Source organism: Patiria miniata, unplaced genomic scaffold (assembly GCF_015706575.1).
Source record: "Patiria miniata isolate m_02_andy unplaced genomic scaffold, ASM1570657v1 HiC_scaffold_7, whole genome shotgun sequence".
Classification (NCBI taxonomy): Eukaryota; Metazoa; Echinodermata; class Asteroidea; order Valvatida; family Asterinidae; genus Patiria; species Patiria miniata.
Genome location: NW_024037074.1, coordinates 47,409,225 through 47,429,539, shown reverse-complemented (window position 1 = coordinate 47,429,539; position 20,315 = coordinate 47,409,225). Strand labels below are relative to the sequence as shown.

At 41.8% G+C, this 20,315-nt stretch overlaps 3 protein-coding genes across 3 annotated transcripts; 1 reads left to right on the top strand and 2 right to left on the bottom strand.

The window, feature by feature from the left end:
- Positions 1–1,354: 1,354 nt before the first annotated feature.
- LOC119745331 lies at positions 1,355–8,961 on the bottom strand. Its single transcript, XM_038221620.1, has 8 exons — positions 8,808–8,961; positions 7,482–7,685; positions 5,976–6,162; positions 4,954–5,077; positions 4,391–4,493; positions 3,428–3,646; positions 2,654–2,778; positions 1,355–2,112 (listed from the first exon to the last, which is right to left on the bottom strand). The coding sequence occupies exons 2-8, from the start codon at positions 7,645–7,647 to the stop codon at positions 1,576–1,578; spliced, it is 1,461 nt and encodes a 486-aa protein (XP_038077548.1). The 5' UTR covers positions 7,648–7,685; positions 8,808–8,961; the 3' UTR covers positions 1,355–1,575.
- Positions 8,962–11,703: 2,742 nt separating this feature from the next.
- LOC119745329 (vesicular, overexpressed in cancer, prosurvival protein 1-like) lies at positions 11,704–15,789 on the bottom strand. Its single transcript, XM_038221617.1, has 5 exons — positions 15,350–15,789; positions 15,085–15,140; positions 14,062–14,151; positions 12,993–13,222; positions 11,704–12,517 (listed from the first exon to the last, which is right to left on the bottom strand). The coding sequence occupies exons 1-5, from the start codon at positions 15,407–15,409 to the stop codon at positions 12,255–12,257; spliced, it is 699 nt and encodes a 232-aa protein (XP_038077545.1). The 5' UTR covers positions 15,410–15,789; the 3' UTR covers positions 11,704–12,254.
- A 963-nt stretch (positions 15,790–16,752) lies between these two features.
- On the top strand, positions 16,753–19,611 carry LOC119745328 (tyrosine-protein phosphatase non-receptor type 23-like). Its single transcript, XM_038221616.1, has 5 exons — positions 16,753–17,029; positions 17,557–17,609; positions 18,196–18,282; positions 18,723–18,952; positions 19,080–19,611. Exons 1-5 carry the CDS (start codon positions 16,970–16,972, stop codon positions 19,349–19,351), a joined length of 702 nt encoding a protein of 233 aa, XP_038077544.1. The 5' UTR covers positions 16,753–16,969; the 3' UTR covers positions 19,352–19,611.
- The last annotated feature ends 704 nt before the right edge of the window (positions 19,612–20,315 follow it).

Genomic DNA, 20,315 nt, shown 5'->3' with positions numbered 1-20,315 from the left:
GTTCTGTAATTCACTACCTTATGGAGATGTGTGTACAATAGGGAACAAATTTAAGATTGTAAAGGTCTCCACAAGGCAATTTCAACAGTTGAATACGTCTCCACAATGTTTTAACGAAATAGATATATGGATTTTACTCAAAAACTAAACTCAAAAACTGTATTTTCTGTAAGGGATATTTGGTCCAAATTTCAGCCCAGGAAATTACTTCTGGTTAAAATAGGAGCATTTTGAAACTACATTTTCACATTCTCAAATTTTAGTACACGAGAACAAAGAGATGTCTCCACAAGGATACAAATTCCACTATGTGTGTGCTGGAGCAAGATAGGCAAATTCTACAAGATTTCAGTAGTGAAAAGTATGCATAAAACTTGGTAAAGCTCACTTGGCCTTGGATGAGTATGTAAGGCAGTTATAATTACAATGACATAATTACATGATAGCTATCAGTGGAATACCTGGGAAAAAATACTGCAAAATAAGTCCCAAAGAAAAAGAAGATTGTTTACAATAACAAGCCTATGATTGCTCACTACATATATAATTGTTATTATTTGTATTTACACATTTTTTAGTACATGATATAAATTTTGATAAAAGTACATTCGGAATACGGACTTAATAACTTCAACTAGCCTCAAACTTCTAGACTTTTCAAAGGCTAGAAAATACGGTAAAACCTAAACAACTGATATTTTTAGGCCATAAAAAATAAATTACATTGCCCTCACATGAAAAATATCAGGAGGGTCAGTCGGCCAGGATATTTTTTTTTTTGGGGGGGGGGTATAGATAGTACACATTTAGGCCTACCGTTTCTTCTAATTGATGAATAACTGGAAAGAATGGCCACTTGTTGTCGGTTACCAGTTCTGTTCTACCAGCGTACATATAGGCTACATGTACTACACGCGCCAACTATACTGTGTACATGTACATGCAGGTGATACAATGTACAGTACTAGTGTACGTGAACTATATACACCCCGAGGACAGACAGACAAGGGAGAACAACAGATTCTTTGTTGTCCTCGAGAGTTCATCTTTTGTTGAAATCGGTCCTCGGTCGTGCGTTTGTGTGCTTAGTCTATGAGAGAGTGTTATATTACAGGGACAAAGGAAAAGACAAAGCCTTGTCCTCGAGAGTAATGTAAAACACGACTGAGTGCATGTACACATGCATACAATGTATGTAGTACACCACATGCCCCAGGCCTCGGTTACACGTACAAAATACTTTAAATTCAAACTGTACTACCATTTAGGTATACATATACATTTTGTAACGAAATGTAAAATTATGGCATTACTACAAAACAGTAAGGTTCATTTAACGTTTTTTTTTTTTTCGAGTGAAAAAGACAAGAGACCACCGGAGATATTTCCAGATTTTTGGGTTGGTCGAGTGAGGGCAACACAATTTATTTTGGGGGCCTGATTCAAAGATACCGATATTTTAAAATACTGCATATTACTATGATATGTCATGTATGTACATCAGCCAGTTGCAAAGATTGTGTCCATTCCTCTGGAAAGTTCACAATTTTGACGCTGGAATCTCTCAAAGGTCACTCACTTTTTTCCAGTCTGTGGGGGAGTTCCGGGATAGCCTCCCTGGGTCTGACCTGGATAGGGTGGGGGATTACCCCCCTGGGGTTGGGGGTAACTCCCCTGGGGTTGGGGGTAACTCCCCTGGGGTTGGGGGTAACTCCCCTGGGGTTGGGGGTAACTCCCCTGGGGTTGGGGATAACCACCCTGGGGTTGGGGGTAACCCCCCTGGGGTTGGGGATAACCACCCTGGGGTTGGGGATAACCCCCCTGGGGTGGGGGATAACTCCCCTGGGGTTGGGGATAACCCCCCTGGGGTTGGGGATAACCACCCTGGGGAGGGGGTTGCCCACCCTGAGGGGGCATGGCGAACCCTCCAGCTCCCACGGGTCGCAGGATACGACGTTGGAAGAACATGAGGACCTTTATGGCCGCTGATGAGAATCCTGTGGTGTAGGTCTCGGGGGACTCCACCAGACATGCTAGCTCCCAGCCCCGCTGGCCCATCTCAATCACCACTGGATCCCAGTTGGTCTTGGCTCGGGTGCCACCAAATGAGGCCTGCACAATAAAAAGGATGTAAAAGTACTTAAAAATGAGGTCAAGTACTAACTGCGACCTTGATTTAAAGGCTCAAGTACTGAGACCATGGTAACATTAGCTGAGACCTTGGTTTAAAGGGTTAAGTACTGACCGAGAGTATGGCGTAGTTAAAGGTCATGCAATAACTGAAACTTTGGTTTTGTGAGCAGTTAACTACTACTTGAGACCTTGGTTTCACTCGTGGTCGAGTTCCTTCGAAGACCTCGGTGTCATAAGAGGTCAGGTACTAACTAAGACCTTGTTGTTATAAAGTCAAAATCTGACACTTTTGTGTCTACTAACCTCCAACTCTACTTTGGTGTCATTAGTACTCGAGTACTAACCTACGATTTGGTGTTATCAGGTCAAGTTCTAACTACTCATCAAGCTTTTTGTAAAGACGTCAGGTACCAACAGAGACTTTGGTACCATTAGAGGCTAAGTACTCACTGAGACTTTTGGCGTCATAAGCGGTCAAGTACTAACTGGGGCGCAAGTGTCATAAAGGTCAAGTACTAACCGAGACTTTGTGTTCGTATTCCACAATAGTGCCTTGCCATTCTGGCACCTCGCTGTGCATCTTAGACGCTTCCTTCTCAAAGAACCAGATGGAGTTCATACTGGAATGCGCCGAGAAGAAACCGGCTGAAAATGGGTAAAGAAACGAAAAGCGATTTTGATTTCTTCTCACGATTTACGAGGGCAGGGAAAAGGGGGAAAGGGTGGGGCAAGGGGTGGGGCAAGAGGTGAGGCAAGGGTGGGCAAGGGTGGAGCAAGGGTGGGGCAAGGGTGGGGCAAGGGTGGGGCAAGGGTGGGGCAAGGGGTGGGGCAAGGGGTGGGGCAAGGGGTGGGGCAAGGAGTGGGACAAGGGGTTGGGCAAGGGGTGAGGCAGGAGGTAGGGTGAGGCAGGGGGTAGGGCGAGGCAGGGGGTAGGGCGAGGCAGGGGGTAGGAAGACAGATGCTCTCACTACCAGTTTCAGAAACCTTGGTCCAACATAATCACATGCACTGTGAGAATGTATACAAACCAAAGGCGGGCATGCTTTATGGCCAAATCTGGAATGGTCAGTTGTAAAAGGGCCATTCTATAAATTTGGAGTCCCATCCTTGTTACATCTGACATTTTACATCTGACATTTTACAATCCTGAATGCGGTCGTCCTTGAATGGCCAACTACGAAGATCGGAGGTAACTGACCAGGGACAGGAAAAATGTCACACATTGGACCCTAAATTTATAGAACGACATAAAAGGAGGCCACAGCGTCTACCACTCTCCTTGGTTTACGCTTACGTTCTGTCGTCTGGGAATTGTCAAAGTTGATCTCCACCAGTTTCCAGCCCTTCTGTAAGAAGGCGGCAAACTGGCCCATGAAGTCTGTCAGCACCTGGATGCGCGGCTGAGGAAAGGAAGACGTCAGCCTGAACTGCACCGGTACGCTGATGGCTTGGTAGACGTAGATCTTAGGGTTCGGGTGCAGCGGCATGTTGAAGAAGAGATCTACGCCTTTGACTGCAGAATAAGTTTCATAATAAACACATTTTTTGGGCATACAAATGCTTTAGAAAAACTTCATTTCCAGAACATTTCTGTTTTTAAGTAGTGGTTTATAGTTTCTGACTATTGCATCTTGAGCGATGGCATCGACTTTATCCGCTCCGTTCACAAGTACCCCCTCACCGGCAAACAAAGTACAGTTTGGGGTGACCGACCGACGCCATCTTGCCTGACTGCAATTTTTCCACGACGCGCGGCCTTACCACTGCGTGTACATAGTACAAATCCCCTGGTGTACGTGCGTCACACACAAGGAACGGTGCGCGTCAACCAGCTAAATGTCCCGCCCATGGGACGTCGTTGCTAGGTAAAAGGGCGCCCTCTTTCGTTGGCGCACAGAGCCCATACCCCTGTAATGGTTGCCCTCACATAGGTTGGTTTTTGATATTTAAATTGACTGTCAATGCGTCTACCCCTGTCTATCACACAGGTACAAAGATGCGAGGGGGTCTGTACTGGGAGACTGCCAATATAGGACTGGATAGTTTAGTTGGTAGGACACTGGAATGGCATTCCGGTGGTAAGAGGTTCAAAACCTGCTTCATTAACATCTTTTGTACTAATTTTTTTTTTTTTTGATTTTGGAAAGTGTAATTTCCCTGTTTTTGTGTGTGGGTGTATGACTTGTTGCAATCACATAATCTGAACTATCGGCACCATTTTCAAATCATACAGTATACAAATAGACGGTTCACTGACCTCCCTGGTGTCCCGACATTGCCTGCCCAAAGCTGGGGCCTTTCTCGAAACCGGTGATTTCGACGCAGATCAAACGGCCACCCTGCGACGCGACTGCGTTAATCTGGTGAATCACATAACAGAAAAGCATCATCGTTAAATTCTACTATACATTTGTGACACCGGGGGGATCGGTGTCGAAATGGGAATGAGGGATGGCTAAAGCAAATTCTCTGATGTTATCTCTGTTGTTTTATTTCTGTAAAATGAAGAGAAGAGTAAATCATAATTAACTTCAATTTACTTCAAATCAAACAATTTTTTTAACAAAGAAAAAGAAAATATTGTTTGCTTTTAATACAGTACTTTTCTATTTAATAGCATCTCAATTACTTGGGCAAAATTTCATGAAGTCCCTGGGCAAAAAATAAATCTGCTTAGAATAAGGTCTACTCGCCATGCAATGGATAACCTAATCTATACTTGCTAAGAAAATCTCTTTTTGTGCGTAGCAGAATTCTGTGCATAACATCTCTGGACACTTTTAGCGCCGCAAAGACTTTTGCTAGGAGAGCCATTTGTACCTTCTGGTATATGTCCGATGTGTCGGACACTGTTGTCTCCCGAGTTGTGAAAAACTTAAGTATCATCTGCGTCTGCAGGAAACTTTTCTCCACCCTCAGCTGCCATCGCTCCTGAGACGGTGGCCTGTGAAGAAATCAAGCATAGAGGGGAGAAAGTATGTAGAACTATGGGAAACCAAATAACGGGAGTACTGGCTTAGGAACTCTTTGCATAATCCTTGATGACTGAAATGTTACTGTTACACAATGGCACTTTGGTAACATTTCAGTCATGCAATTACGCAACTCTGTCCTATTAAGCACTTGACTTAAATGTCAACTCCAGTTTTCTTATATGATTTTCAACATCTTCTAATTCAAGATGTTCATTGTGCTTTCCTTAAAGGTATAGTCCATCATTTGCAGCCATCCGAAAAGTAACTGGCGTAATTATTGTTGAAAAACAAACTTGGTTGAAAGATAGTAAGGGGACTAAACTCCCTGTGAAATTATTCTTTCTGGCAAGCTGTCATTTTGAAGTAATCAACGAAAGAAGGCATTTCCAACGGTGATTCTTAAGAAGCACCGTAGGAAAATTTAAATTAGTAGTTTGTTTTGTTATTCAGCGCAGCGCGCACAAGTATTGGAACGACGCACACGCGCGTGCGGTTGTTATAATTCGTCGGATCAGTGCGCGACATCGCGTATAGCTGCAATTCAAAACATGATTCAGTAACTTTTGATTTGAAATTGAGATCTTAGAATGCTGTTTTTCTCGGAATGTACAGATGAAGCTAAGCTGAAACTTTATCAGGTTAGTTGCTTAGTATCCTTTATTAGATTTTGAACTCTTTTGTTGATTCAAATGAACAAAATGCACAAATTACAAATGATGGACTATAGCTTTAAGCACTTGACTTAAATGTCAACCCCAGTTTTCTTATGTGATTTTCAACATCTCCCAATTCAAGATGTTCATCGTGCTTTCCTTAATAAGACAAACTGTTTGTCTCTGGTCTTCTTAATTGGTCCTGAATACTTACGCATTGACCGGTCGAGACAGGATAGCTTGGAATGGCATAGCGACATTGTAGCCGAATCCCTTTTGCCTCTGGACTCCAGGGATGGACTGGAACTGAACCATGGAAAATCCCTGAGCGTAAGGCTGGGAGATGATGCCGTAGTAGGCATCGATGTTTGTCGTTATGATGGGGGCTGAGAAAAATGTTGCTGCAAGGAAGAAAGTAGATATTTTCTAGAAATGAAATAACTCTGCCTCAACATACTGAAACCGATCCCGTTAGCTCAGTGGTCGAGTGGTGAGACATCTGCACTAGAAAGCAGGAGGGCGTGGGTTAGAGTCCCACCCGAGTGATTTTTTCCAACTTTCGCTCAGTAGGTAACACACTGTACACTGTGTACATACGTCGGTGAAAGGCAAAAAACCTAATTTGATTTACATCACTCCAATGCAAAATTCCATCTTAGGAAATAATTTATGCTTATTCATTTTTTATTGAATGTCTGATTTCACTGACTTATCAAAAGTTTCGGTCATTTTAGTTGCCCTTAATTCTGGCCCCAACTTGTTTTTTTTTACAAAACAGAAAAGTCAGGAGCCTGAAGCCAAAAGCAAGGACTTGTATAGAATATCCAAAAGTAATTATCCACACATCATACGACAGTGATTATTACCAAAGTTGATAGTTTTTAAACAGTGCCTTCCTTTAACTCTAACATTCCCAAATCCTCCAAAATCCTCAAAAACGGAGGATTTTGGAGGAATGAGACTACATGCATATGGCAAAAATGTGCAGACCTTTCTGGAGTTTTGAGGCCTTTAGCTGGACCTTGTGTTGTTTATGATCAGCTGAGCATAAATTTAGGCCTGGATTGTATGTGAAATCTGAAATCCTCAGCACTGCTCCAGGATGTCATCACTGGCTCTGCCTCAACATATTGCCAGTGATTGCTGGAGGATTTTGTAGGATTGAGGCAGAGATCACCCCTCCATACCAAGGACCACACTCAAGAAATATAGGAGGATTTTGGAGGATCGAGGCTGTATGCAATTTTATGGAGGCAGTTGAAGGATTTTGCAGGATTGAGGTTGCATCCTAGCAAAAAGGCCTTGGGAGTGATAGGGATAAGGTTATTAAAACATTGAGGACAACAAGTTAAATATTATAAGATGGAATTTTGCGTCGGGGTGATATAAATCAAATTTTAGGTTTTGCCCTTCACCGACGTTTAAACACTGTATACTCAGTGTGTAACCTCCCGAGTGAAAGTTGGAAAAAAACTTTTTCCCCAACTTTCACTCGGGAGGTAACACACTGAGTATACAGTGTTTAAACGTCGGTGAAGGGCAAAACCTTTAATTTGAAGTTAAATATTCCTGACATGTGATGATATCGCACTGTTGGTTCTCATACAGTGCCCTCTGAGCCAAAGTTATAACCAAGGCCAAGATTTGGCAACTTCCTTACTAAAAAAATAAATGCAGCATTTGTTTACAAGTACATGAAGCCAGTAAGTAGAAAACTCACCTTGGGTTCTCAGTGTAGCCTCAACATTGACAAAACAGTACTGCAGTGGACTACCTGCGTACGGCACGGGGTCGTTTGGGACGCCGCTATGAGCGCCCACACGCACGCCTTGCTGGGTATACCCGCCCGGAGTACTCAAATTGGACTGCGATTGCTCGTTGCCCATTCTGGACGTTAGCTCAGCCGAGGTCTCTTGATCAAAGACTAGTGAGGAAATAAGCACAGGAAAACAAAAAACAAAAAGTTTGAATACTAATTACTAGAAATTTAGCATTTGTTCCAAAACCAATGATAGGTGTTCGGGCATGGGATGTTTTGTACATCCCATGGGATGTACCTACCATCCCATGCCCGAACACCTATCGTTTGTTTTGGTACAGTTGTTTATATTCAAAATTTGTAATTCAACGTCAATGTTGTACATTTACTTACAAATTTACTCTGAGTTTGACGACCACATCGTTTTGGTTTACTTCGGGAAAAAAATCCTTCTGCATTTGATAAATTTCAGTATAAATTTGATTTATCCATAAAAGCTTTTCCCTGTTTGAAAATGTGCAAATTCATGATTGACTTAGTTCAGAGAGGATACATCATTGGGAAAAATGTTGCAAGCTAACGTCACTTTTTCTTCATCATCTCAATGAAGGTCAGTCACTGCAAAAATGATGATAAGACATAAATCTGGGACTGACAAACATGTCCAATTTTGTTAGGAAATACTTAGAAAATTGTCTTGACTCTCCATAGACTTTGTACACAATCGCGGAAGTGGCGTCAGGTTGCAACATTTTTTTCCACAGCATCTTTGGGGAACCCACTAGCCGTGTTCTGTATCTAGTCTGCATCTGTATACTAGTTAGGTGCATGGGAGGAAAAGCCCAGAAAGTGTTCTGAGGAAAACCCACGGAATCAGGTAGGGACTGAAAATCCAATCCACATATTGCCCCAGGTGGGATTCGAACCCGGGTCACAGCGGTGGAAGGCGAGGAAAGCTAGTACCGCTACGCCTGACTAGTAAAAATGAAGGAAAACATGGCATAAACATGTCACATGTGTATTTGAGATACCAAAAGAACTTCCTTTCCACAATGTCACAATGTCAGTTACATTTGACTCGACTGAACTTGCAAGAACCTGGCAAAAACCTGCCAAACGAACCACGCGGCCACGCCCCTTTCGAAGGTTCCAACTGCACTGGCTCACTCACGGAGCTTTCTCAGTCTGCTTGTGACGGTCGACGGTCGAGTCAATCAAGACCGTCTGACCGTATCGGCGTACGGATAAGTGTTCAAAATTGTTGTTTCGATAATTAAAACAACTCACCTCAACTTGGGTAAAATGAAGTCGTCGGGTAAAAAGAGAAAACGTTTTAACAGCACTTATTATGTCATTATCCATTCGTCATTCCACCTTCGTCAGTTTCCATTCTCCCAGTGTGCAAAATCCTCCGTACCCGTACCGTTTGTTTACATGCATATAGTCGGGCAACCAGCACCAACTACGACTAGTTTAATTAAAGGTAGGCAGGGAACTATGCACACATCTGCGCTATTTTTTTTTACGAGGACGCCCTCTATATATAGCGCTTTGCTGATGGAAAAATTGACTCATCGGAAAGTATATTGACATGAAGATATACGCTGTTATCAATTCTATACCCATATCTCCACAAACTTATTTGTTCTTGTCGTAAATGTAACACGTTTTTGTCTCGTTTTTTTTTATGGACTTTAGTAACAATTACGCCCTCAACGATAAAAATGGCAAGTATAACGGAGTCAATTGAAGGACATCCGCTCGTACCCGGCAAAAGGGTTTGCACTCATAACTTCGTTTGCATGACGATTTCGATGCAAACTAAATCCCCCCCCCCCTGCGAGGCAACCTTTTTTTATGTAGTGGTTTAATTAATGATGAAACAGAAGACAGAGGCGGCGGAACGCTTTTCACACTGGGCCTGGGGGCATCACCAAAAAGGGGCACTTGCTCAGAAGACAAGGCAGCTTCAGTCGGTGAGAAAGAAGAGAAAATTGTTAAACTATTTTCGTTACATTGCAAGGAATATGTTAATTCCCGGAACAATTTACTAACACCACTGAACACTTTGTAAAAATATTTGCGTTAAATTCGTTTGAAATCTTATTCCTTACTAACAAAATTACAATGTAGGCCTATTCCTGAAATAGTCTCAATATGGCCGTATTGTTCTCAAATAAGTTATTTTTTTCACTTGACCTTTTGTTGTTTTTGTGGTCAGTTCAGTCACCATTTATTCGCGTGAGGAGCACTGTTATTTTTTTACATGCCAGTTTTCGAGGGAGCACAGTTTTAACGTTGCGAGCGGCACACTAATTGTGCTTTCGAGGGGCAGTTTCCATCTCGATAAGTTATCGCAAGAGGAACACTATTGTTTTTAATGGCCAATTTTCCATCCGGAGGGGAACAATGTTCCATCCGGAGGGGAACAATGTTATTATTACGAGAGGGGTATTTGTGCTTTCGAGGGATAGTTTTCCCATCTCGAGAAGGTTCACAATCTTGTTCATGTGCGAGGGGTATTGTTTTTAAGGGGCACTTTCGCATTACAAGAGAGGAGACAGTTTTGAAGCGCAATCATAATGCTTTCATGTATGCGTTTGAGGGGTAGGTTTTTTTTTTTTTTTTGCTTTCATGTCGAGGGGGCACTTTTGTTGGCCTGCATGGGCCTGGGAAGATCCGCCCCCGGTTCCGTCGCCCCCGACAAGACATTGGTCAGTCGTTTAGAGTAGGCCCGGATGTTAAAGTTCGGATGTGAGTTTGTGGCCTTGGACAGGACAGGACACACTGCTGCAATGTCTCACCATCCACCAAAGCATGGATGAATCTGTATTATCGCTTTGCAGCCACCCGTGACAGGCGTTTACTTAGGGAATAAAATGTATTGCTTGGTCGGTTTTAAACACTCTGTTTAAGACCGGTTGGAGTCTGGATGCTGATCATAATACCCGAGCTGAAGGCGCACGAACGTCTATTCATGGAAACAATTCCGTAACAAACATGAACACTCAAAAAATCAGCAAGACAGGTAGTCAGGGTCGATTTCAATGTCTTAACAATGAATTACGATACATGATAAAGGTTATTTTGATCGATCATTAGTTTGGTTTTCTTTGATCATGCCGCCTATATATTAGTTCTGTTTCAGCAAATATTGCATAATATCATATTATTCTTTGTATAACATCTAAGTCTCGATATTTACAATAACTGTAAAGACTCTTTCGAAATATTGGCAGAATGCCGATATCCCTTTGAACGATTGACAATGAAAATAATGAAATACACTTTAAATTGACAAAAATAATTGATTGTATTATGCAAAGAAGAAAAGTGAAATCTCAATTTTAAGTGTATTAGCCCATTTTGCAAATGTTGGTAAAAATGTACATAGGCTACAACTCTGTGATTACTTGGGCTTTCTACATCCAATATCTCAAATTCTTGTTATTGGATAGTGCGTTGCGGTGCCCGGCAGCGGGGAAGGACATAATGAGCGTTCTGACGCAAAAAATCATTTTCAAGAAAATTGCATTGAAAGGTTCTGTTGTTCCCTCACAGCTATTATGAATCCAATGTTCTCACACGCGCGTATCATAAATCGTACGAATTTGAAATTTGCCACACGTATGAATCATAAGTTTTAGAACAACACTTGTATTAATTTCTGACGAAAATGTTTAACTTCATTAAAATAGAGGCAGTTTTCTGCATATGCCCTTTTGCTGGGAACATTTTGGTGGTTACGCGTTCGCGCACAAGGGCATATCGCATAATGCCTTTCTGCCGGACATACATGAAAAATGACATAATAAAGTAACATCAATCATCTACACAATACGGTAACATCAATGTCTAAACTGCAACTGCAGTGAATCCAGAACTCTGCCGCTCGCTTGGTATCGAGAGCTAAGAAGAGTGAACTTATAGAAGAGCTATAGAAAAGTGAACATATAACACCTGTGCTGAAAAATCTGCACTGGTTTGCCAGTACAGTCTCGCATCCATTATTATAAGGTCATTCTCATCATCTTCAAAGCTATCCGTGGTCTATGTCCAGCCTTCATCTCAGAACTACTTGTACCTCATCAAGGCCCCTAAGATTGTCTTCCCAGCATCTTCTCACCATGAACCCCGAAAAAAAAAGAACTATGGTGAAATGGCATTTGCATGTGGGGGCCCTAGACTTTGGAATTCTCTCCCACTGTCACTGCGATCAATAACTGACCTGGAATTGTTTAAGACCAGCCTTAAAACACATTAATTACTTGAAACGTTGTTTTCCTTAGCCATAAATTTGTTAATGAATTGTAAAGCGCATTGCAAACTCCGACGGTCCTGAAATGCGCTATACAAGAATGTGTTATGATTATCAAAAATAAATACCGAAGCTATAATACATAAAATACAATTAACTTAAGCACGCACATTTAAGAGTATGACTTTGTACACTAATATGTATTGACCTCATGTAGGACTTGCCTATATCTTCATTTGCATGTATTTTGTTCTAATTTGCCTTACATTATTGCACATTATATCGCATTTGCTTTTATCAATTAAAAATCCCCGTTTTTGATGCAACTGTTCGTTTTTGTTACAAAATATTTTTGTTCAATTATTTTTTGTTTGTTCTAAAGTCCCACAGACAATTAATTTTTTTTTGTCTAGCCCCAATAAAGAAAACCTAGCTGCTACATTCCAGCATGGGGATATTTCTCGCATTTTCCCATGCTAAGCCGACACCGGGGGTACATCCGACCCGCTCCCCGTGGATGAAGTCACGGACGAGGATGACGGCGACGATGTCGATGATGTCGCCACGGAAGAAGGCGACGTGGCTTCGGTACCGAGACTGCTGTATGACGGTGGCGGGGGAAGGTACGCGTAAGCCGGGTAGACCGGTCCGCCGGGGCCGCCCGGACCGTACATCGCATAGTTGGGGGCCGGTCCGTTGAAGTAGGCTTGGGGAGGGTAAGCTGGTTGACCCGAGGCGTCTGTGAAACCAACAAAAAAGGGTCAAATTTGAGGTGAAAGAATGACTATGACAGGACAAGCCTATAGTAGTAATGGTCCCAAGCGATTTTTCTTTGCATCTTGTGTAATAGGCCATGATTTACCCCATGATAATAGACCATTATCATGTTGCGGCCATCTTGATTTTTCCCATTCAAATCAACGTAACCAAAGCGAGGCTGGAAGGAAAAATAGTCTGGTTCATATTTGCACAAAAAACTTATCATTCAGTACTGTTATTGGATACTGGGAACATGACTGAAATGGTGACAGAATGATAAAGGTCAACAGAACTGCCCAGCTCTCTTTACCAGCCAACAACCAGGCTAATAAGTTACAGTGACGGGGAGTCAGTCAGTCAGTCAGTACAATCAGTCAGTTATCAGTTAGACAGGAGCAAAAAAAGGACACAAGGCGGAAAAAATGTCGGCAAGTTTTTGTCATCAATTATCGTACCCGTAGTTGTCACCATGACGTTCCTTGGGTGTGGATGCATTAGCCCGTCTGCTCCCAGCCTACCCACCATCGCCCCTTGGCCATGCATGACTCGCACCGTGTTGCCCCCATGGTGCCCGGGATGGTGCGGCGGGTGGATCGCTGCTACCTGCACGCCACGTAGCTGGCGCTTGCGGTAGTAAGCCCCGCTAGCGAGAGAGCAGATGAAGATGCCGAAACACAGGCAGAACCTTGTGGGAAACAAGAAACATGTTATTAATTTTGAAATTCCTGATTTGTTCCCTTGTAATAGTTATACTCCGTGAGCTTGCGAGAAATTTTCGCAACATAATCTCCACAACATAAGCAGATCCGAAGAGGGTCACAGAATTAATATGGCAATCAGACTTTGTGTAAAAGGTATTATGTAGACACTTGCTCGGTGCTGGGTCGGATTCGAACCCACGACCTTCTGGTTACCAGTGTAGATGTCTTACCACTGGACTATCGAACTTGACAATGTCGGCTGACCGGTTCAATATCAAGTAAACATGGTAAGAACTGTGACAATGTACTCGTAATAAGGGATAGTTTGGCCTTGCGGTTCGAGTTTCAGACTCATGCTCAGAAGGTCCGCGGTTCGAATCCAGCTAATGGTCACAACAGTCTGTCCTTGGGCAAGCCACTTCATCCCGCTTGCCTCTCTGCACCCAGCCTGGTACCGATGTAGCGTTAATATCCCACTCCATGAAATGTGGACTCATTGGTTGTATTGCGCATGCGTAAGTACGAGAAAAAATGATACTATTTTCAGGATCACATATGGGAGAGTGACCTGTCACGTGCGAGGGATTAACCAATAAAAAGGAGAAAGGGGTCCGATTTTCATAGGAGTCGTATCTTCATATGACACCGGCTTTAGCTGGGAGTAACCTTCGTGTACCGGTATATCCCATCCACACGGGAACAGAACGTTACAACTACAACTTCAAGCCAAGAAAACTAGAGATTCACACCGGCCCGATCAGCCAAGTGACTATAGTCGCGAAAAGGATTTTACATTTACTTAAATCGGGCCGTTTTAACTTACCAGAAATACCACAGGTCATAGACACTGTAGTAGTAATCATTGGAGAAACAGCATGAGCTTCTTCCGCAGCAATATTTGTTATTCGGGCATCTATCGGCACAGAAGAATGTCAGTAATTAGTTTTGCATTTTGGATAAACTCCGAATTTTGGCTCAAATTTATATTAGGTGCAAATATGAAAGGAAGGGAAAGTAGGTACTTATTAAAATCAAGCTGAATTTTGGATCCGTTCGTGAGCAGTATACATCTAATGACATGCCAACTGCATGCCGGGCTGGTATTGTTTGCCAGTGTGCTAAGCATCATGGAAATGTTTTGTGCTAAATGGTTTCGTGAAATTGTTCCCTTTCTCGTATTTCTGCACATGTAAACGTAAAATAAGAGGATTTTCGGTCTGCGACTTTTCCCATCCTGCTTACAATTATTATCCACCCCTCCAAATTAACACAACACCTTGTATTCTGCCACGCCCCTCATATTTCCCCTCAGATTTGAACTTGGATATCTCGACTCATGAGTTATTCATAATTTGGTTTCTCATGCTTTTTCCATGTCGCATTCAACTCGTGATTCAATACAGGCCTGGGTGTACCAAAAAAGCGGATATCCTTAAATTTTAAAAACTATTTAACATGGGTATTCCATCTTATAGTATTCCAGCATATTAATTATTCTCTTTGTATAATCAGTGAAAATACCATGGAAATCCGTTCATGCAAACCAGCGATCTAACAGATTTATACAAGGCTATGGGTTTTAATGGGACTTACACAGTTAACTTAATTTACATCAGAGTGAAAAGGCCTATGATAATCGGTCGCGGCACTGTTACATGGCCTTATTATAACCTGTTAGATCTCTGGTTTGCATGAACGGATTTCCATGGCATTTTCAACTATTATACACAAGAGTATAATTAATAAGCTCCATCAAGATGAAATACTCATTTTAAGTAGTTTTTGAGAAATTAAAGGATATCTGCTTGCACAACCTTTTGGGACACCCACGGTTTAGCAAACTCACGTGTAGTAGATGAGTTCTCCATACTGACTGTAAGAACACTGCTTCGCCACGACTGCCTGTTTTAGAAAGCATTATTGAAACCCATGAAATAACAGTTTTGATTAGAATATTCCATTTTTCACAGATTTGGAATAATTGAAATATCGCGAGTACTATATATGAGTGACGAAATATATATATATATTTTTTATCAAAACAGTAATATGACGAAAATGGAAAGGTTGGAATAGGCCGGATGATAATGTAAGATGCAGGTCGTACGTACCGTCAAAGACTGCAGAAATGTCGCACCGGCGAGAACTGACGAAGCGATAATCGGATTCATCCCGATATGATGACAAAACCTCCGCAAATTCTGTTATTTAGTGCTTGGATTTTTTTGACAAAGGATGGTGGAAACAACTGTCAAAATACGATCAACGAACCATCGTTTCTGAGGCGCCGAGAGGTGTGGAAAATGGCGACAAAATAAATCGTAATCATTCCCTGTCATAAACGATGATGCTGCACGCACGACGTGCACGAAGCATAATTAACGGCGCGCTGCGTCCGCAGGCTGTGATTGGTCCAACGGATAATTATGTTAATTTATTCACTCAATCCTCCGCATGCAAGGTTGTCGTAGCGTTTGGCAGGTTGCGTATAATAATATGCAACGGGCCTAATTAGGACAGCCATCGGTGGATGATGAGAATAATACTAATTACGTTTACTGTTTCTGTGGCAACGGGTTGATGCTGGGGGGGGGGGGGACGACGATGATGTACGGACAGGCCGTCTTCGTGAATAAATTATGAAACTGTCTGTGCGCAAAATGATCATCTTTGGATAGAATTTTCTCACAAAAGTCACTGGTTAACCCCCAAAAACTGAACAGAAAATTAAAGATGAAATAAGCATTAATTTTGAGTTGTGGGTATTTTTCCTGAATTTCGGAGGTGGGCGTATTTTTCACCCGAGTCTATAGCAGTTTATTTACTGGTCTGCAAACTTAAAGTCATACAATTCTAGTAAAAAAAAAATTAATGAAAAATCAACATAAAAAAATGTTCTTCCCTTGCCCCCCTAAAGTGGATTTCTTTCCACTCACTGCTTTTTGTTTTTGTTTTGATAAGAAAATACACAAAACAGGTTAAGTCCACTCATGCGCACTTAATTCTTTCAGCATGCGCATGTCAAAATATTAATGCAACTGACACAAACGAATCTGTGTCCTTGGGTCGGTCTGTCTACATGTACATGTCTTTTTTCCCCTTTTGATCATTGTTCTTGTGTAAAAATTGCACTCTTGCTGTTAGAAAACCTCTCGATAAACTCCTTTTTTCTTTTAGCTTTTTTTAAGGCAATCCTGCAGCCCTGCGTAAGGTACAATTAAATTGGTTTTGTATTTTAGTTTGTTGAACCTTAGCCCTTTGTAGTTTGTCCGTTTGACCATTTCCGATGTGGTTTGCAATTTTAATGTTATGACTCTTAATAATTATTACAGTCGTGTATTTTGATGTTGCCTGAAACATTATTAACAAATAGCCAATAAATAAATCAGTTTGAGTGGGGGACTGCGTTGACTACGCACACATACAGTTGTGAATATCGACTTTCAAGCGGCACATAAAGAGAAACACTGCATGCTGGGTAAAACTTTGATCAATAAAGATGGCGGACGGTATACAAGGGTTTATCGATCGGGGTGATCGATTCTGGTGATCTTCTAAAAATGCATCACATAATGATCCCAACGAGAGAGGGGACATCAGAAATCTTCGTGAAGTGATGGGAATAGTTCTAATTTGCAAAGAATCTTCGGGGGAAAAAAACCAAGAAAAGTGTGTCCCAATGAATATATAATGTTGGCGAGTATTTTGGATTAAAAGACTGGTGATCGGGCATGGATTCTCACTTGGGCTGGACAGTGTTAGTGGCCTGTTTTTGTCAACTGAGCTTTAAGGTAGGAGATAATTTTTGGAAAGTTGTACTTCGTCACAGATTGAGATCCAGAGGGATGTACTTCTTACAAAGCACCCTGTTCTATAGATTTCTGCTTATCTTTCTTGAAACCCCTTTTTTGTTGTTGTTGTGTTTTTTTTTTATAAAAGAGGGTTACAAGTAGGCCTATGTACCGTTCCTTGTTACAAATAAGTCACACCTCGCAATGTGACATAAATAACTACGGTACAATAAGAAACTTATATTTTCGTGGGTTGCAACATCTAAAAAAAAAACCCACGAATTGTATAACTTTGGTTACCGTAGCGTGCCATGGAAACCATAAAAGCGAAGTGATTAACGTTAGATGCGAACCGTCCCTAATGCCATCTGCACTCTAATTGGATGAAGGAGTCACTCTCTCCGTGTTAATGACAGGAAGCATATATCGGCTATAATGAAATGCAGGCAAACCTACGTTCTGTTGTTGATAATGTTTTGACCTCAATTATGAAATGTTTTCCCGGTTTTTTTTCATTTCTCGTCAAGGGTTGCTACGCAACGGTTTACTGCGAAGATCAGAACGGTATTATTCAGTACAGGTATAATTTGTTGGTGATCAGAATCTCCTAAATGTCACTGTTTCCTTGATTTGTTGGAGTTAATAACAATTAAAGACGAAATTATTTTCAAGTAATCAGTCAAATTCCTTGTTAAAATACACCCCACCCCACCCCCACGAAAAAAAAAAACTTCTCCACGACCCATAATCAAGTCTAACACATATGTCAAATAACAACTGAGTTACGCATTACAACGAGGCTAATTTAAACAAGTGACCGACAAGATTGTTTTCAGTAATTTATTTATTTCTGGTAATGAAACCAATGATTCCTCAAAAGCACCCTAGGCACTGTAACTCGCAGGCGTGAAGAACGCGAGAAGACAATGAGAAGAAATCACTGTTTTAGAGGTGGAAGGACTACAGAAGAACATTATGGGGAAAACCCACGGAACCAGGTGGGGACTGAAAACCAAACCCACATGTGGACCAGGGTAGGAATCGAACCACCCGGGTCACAGCGGTGGAAGTCAAGTACATGCAGTAACCACTGCGCCAACTCAACTCCATCGATCAAAAATGGATATTATAAAAACTATAAATATTCTTCTTTTGCACTTGAACAGTTGCGAGGATACTGCCTACTGCTGTGGTATTGACGAGTGCTGTCTGCTTGACAATGGCTTCAATATACTCACGTTGTGGTACTTTTGGTAAGAAACTGAACATGGCATTGTCACAGCGCCCTCAACAGAACACACTTCCGTTGAGGGCGCTGTGACACTGCTATGTGGTGGCGATAGGGATAATTGAGGAGAACTTTTAATTTTATGTTTGTGTGGAAATTGTGACAGGCAGTCTAACATTTGCCAGTGAAGCAAATAAAATACAGTAACACCAAAATTAAAATAACAGCGCCCCTGGAATCATGGGCAAAACTATTTGAGAGATTTCAAGCAAAAGGTGATAAAAATAAAACGAATTTATTAAAGAACAAAATGTGTTAATGAGTTTGCCAATTGGAAGAGCTTTATAACGATTTGATTTAAACTATAAGTAGAAATGCTTTGAATTAGTGGCCTGATTTGCTTGATGTAAAACATGACTTCTTTCTTACCATATTGAAAACTATTTTTTTCCTCTCGAAACACAGGGCATCCATCGGCCTCGGTTTCATCATCTGCATAATGGTCAGCAGGATGTTCTGCAAATCCAAACGTCACAGTCACGTGCAGGACATCAGCAGGCGGACCAATCACGATCAAGCAAATGACGTGCCAAGACTACTACAGCCGCAGCTACAGACTCCGCTCCAGCCGCTGCCACGGCCGCAGCCGGTATCACAGACGCAGCCACAGCAGGTGGTCGTCATACCAGTCGTTTGTAAGTCTCATCCCTGCAAGTACATGTATCGGTTGAAAAATTAGAAAATTGAAATGGCTATTTGGGTGTTCTTTAGTGTAGGGTAAAACTTTTGAACTAAGTTGTAAAATTTGTTTCTTTTGTATAGACAACCAGCCTCCTATGAGGGTACCGCAAGAGGGCGTCTTCAACATATCCGGTTCCGTCCTCCCTATGGTTCCCATGGGAACGACCGCACATCCCGGCATGCATCAGCAGCAAGGACGCCGCCGCGTCATGATGATGCATCCACGTCCCCCTCCGGGAGCAGAACAGCGGCAGGCTGGTGCGGGGGAGTTTGGGAGGCCTCTTGGGCCGGGATATCAACAGCCGCCGCCGGCGTACGCGCCATTACCGCCCGGTTACGTGCCACCAAATTGATTTTTTGACACTAGAAAAACTGTTCTTGAGAAGACCGATTTAACGTCTCTAATCCTGTAAAAAAAAAAAAAATGAGAGTTGTGTATGTAAAAACTTGAATTCGAATTTAGACAATTATTTAATTATTTATGATGATTGCTGTGGAGTTTACCATTATTATACTTGGATTATTATAGGGCAAGTTCGCACAAGCACTATTGTTGACTAAAGTAACTCTGTTAGGCAACGGTGGTTGACGCTAGTCGACTATTCGGAACCTATTGCATTAAGCCCATAGGTTCGACCCATGTTGGTATAAAACGGTCAACCGCATTCGTGACGATTAGACAGAAATTCTACAAAATTTATTGTGTGGTTTGCCATATTATATTCTCTGGAAAAATAAATCAGTGGAATGTCACCGTTGATGAAACACCATTGCCCATATTGATTGCTCACTAAAACTGGCTCGCGGTTTCCAACTAGAGCGCCCCCATGGGTCGAAAAGGTGCAAGCTAAAATGATCTTCCATGTTTAAAATCAAACGAAGTCAAGAACAGAACGACATGCATGAATAAAGCCTTGAGTTCTAGTTGTGACGTCTCATAATAATTTTATTTTTGAACACAGAGAAACCCCGTTTTAACATTTTAAACGGGACACATTATGACACTGACTTGAATTTGCATTCAGGAACCATGCACAAAGAATATAGCGCCCCCAATCCACGCTCTGTAAAAGTGGGTCACATGTGTTGCGTTTAACGAGAGGATGTGTTTTACAATATAGATGCAAAATAGCAAAACTGGGCTTTCGCGAACGCTACTTTGCCTCATAATTATCAATTACGTGGAGTCCTTGCCTGAAAGTTGGACAAGCCATGGACATTCTTTGAAGAAAAAAACCCCCAGAGATCCGGAATTAAGAAAAAAGTATGCCTATTGAGAATTTTCGATTTTAATGAGCGCCCTGTTCAGTGAAAACA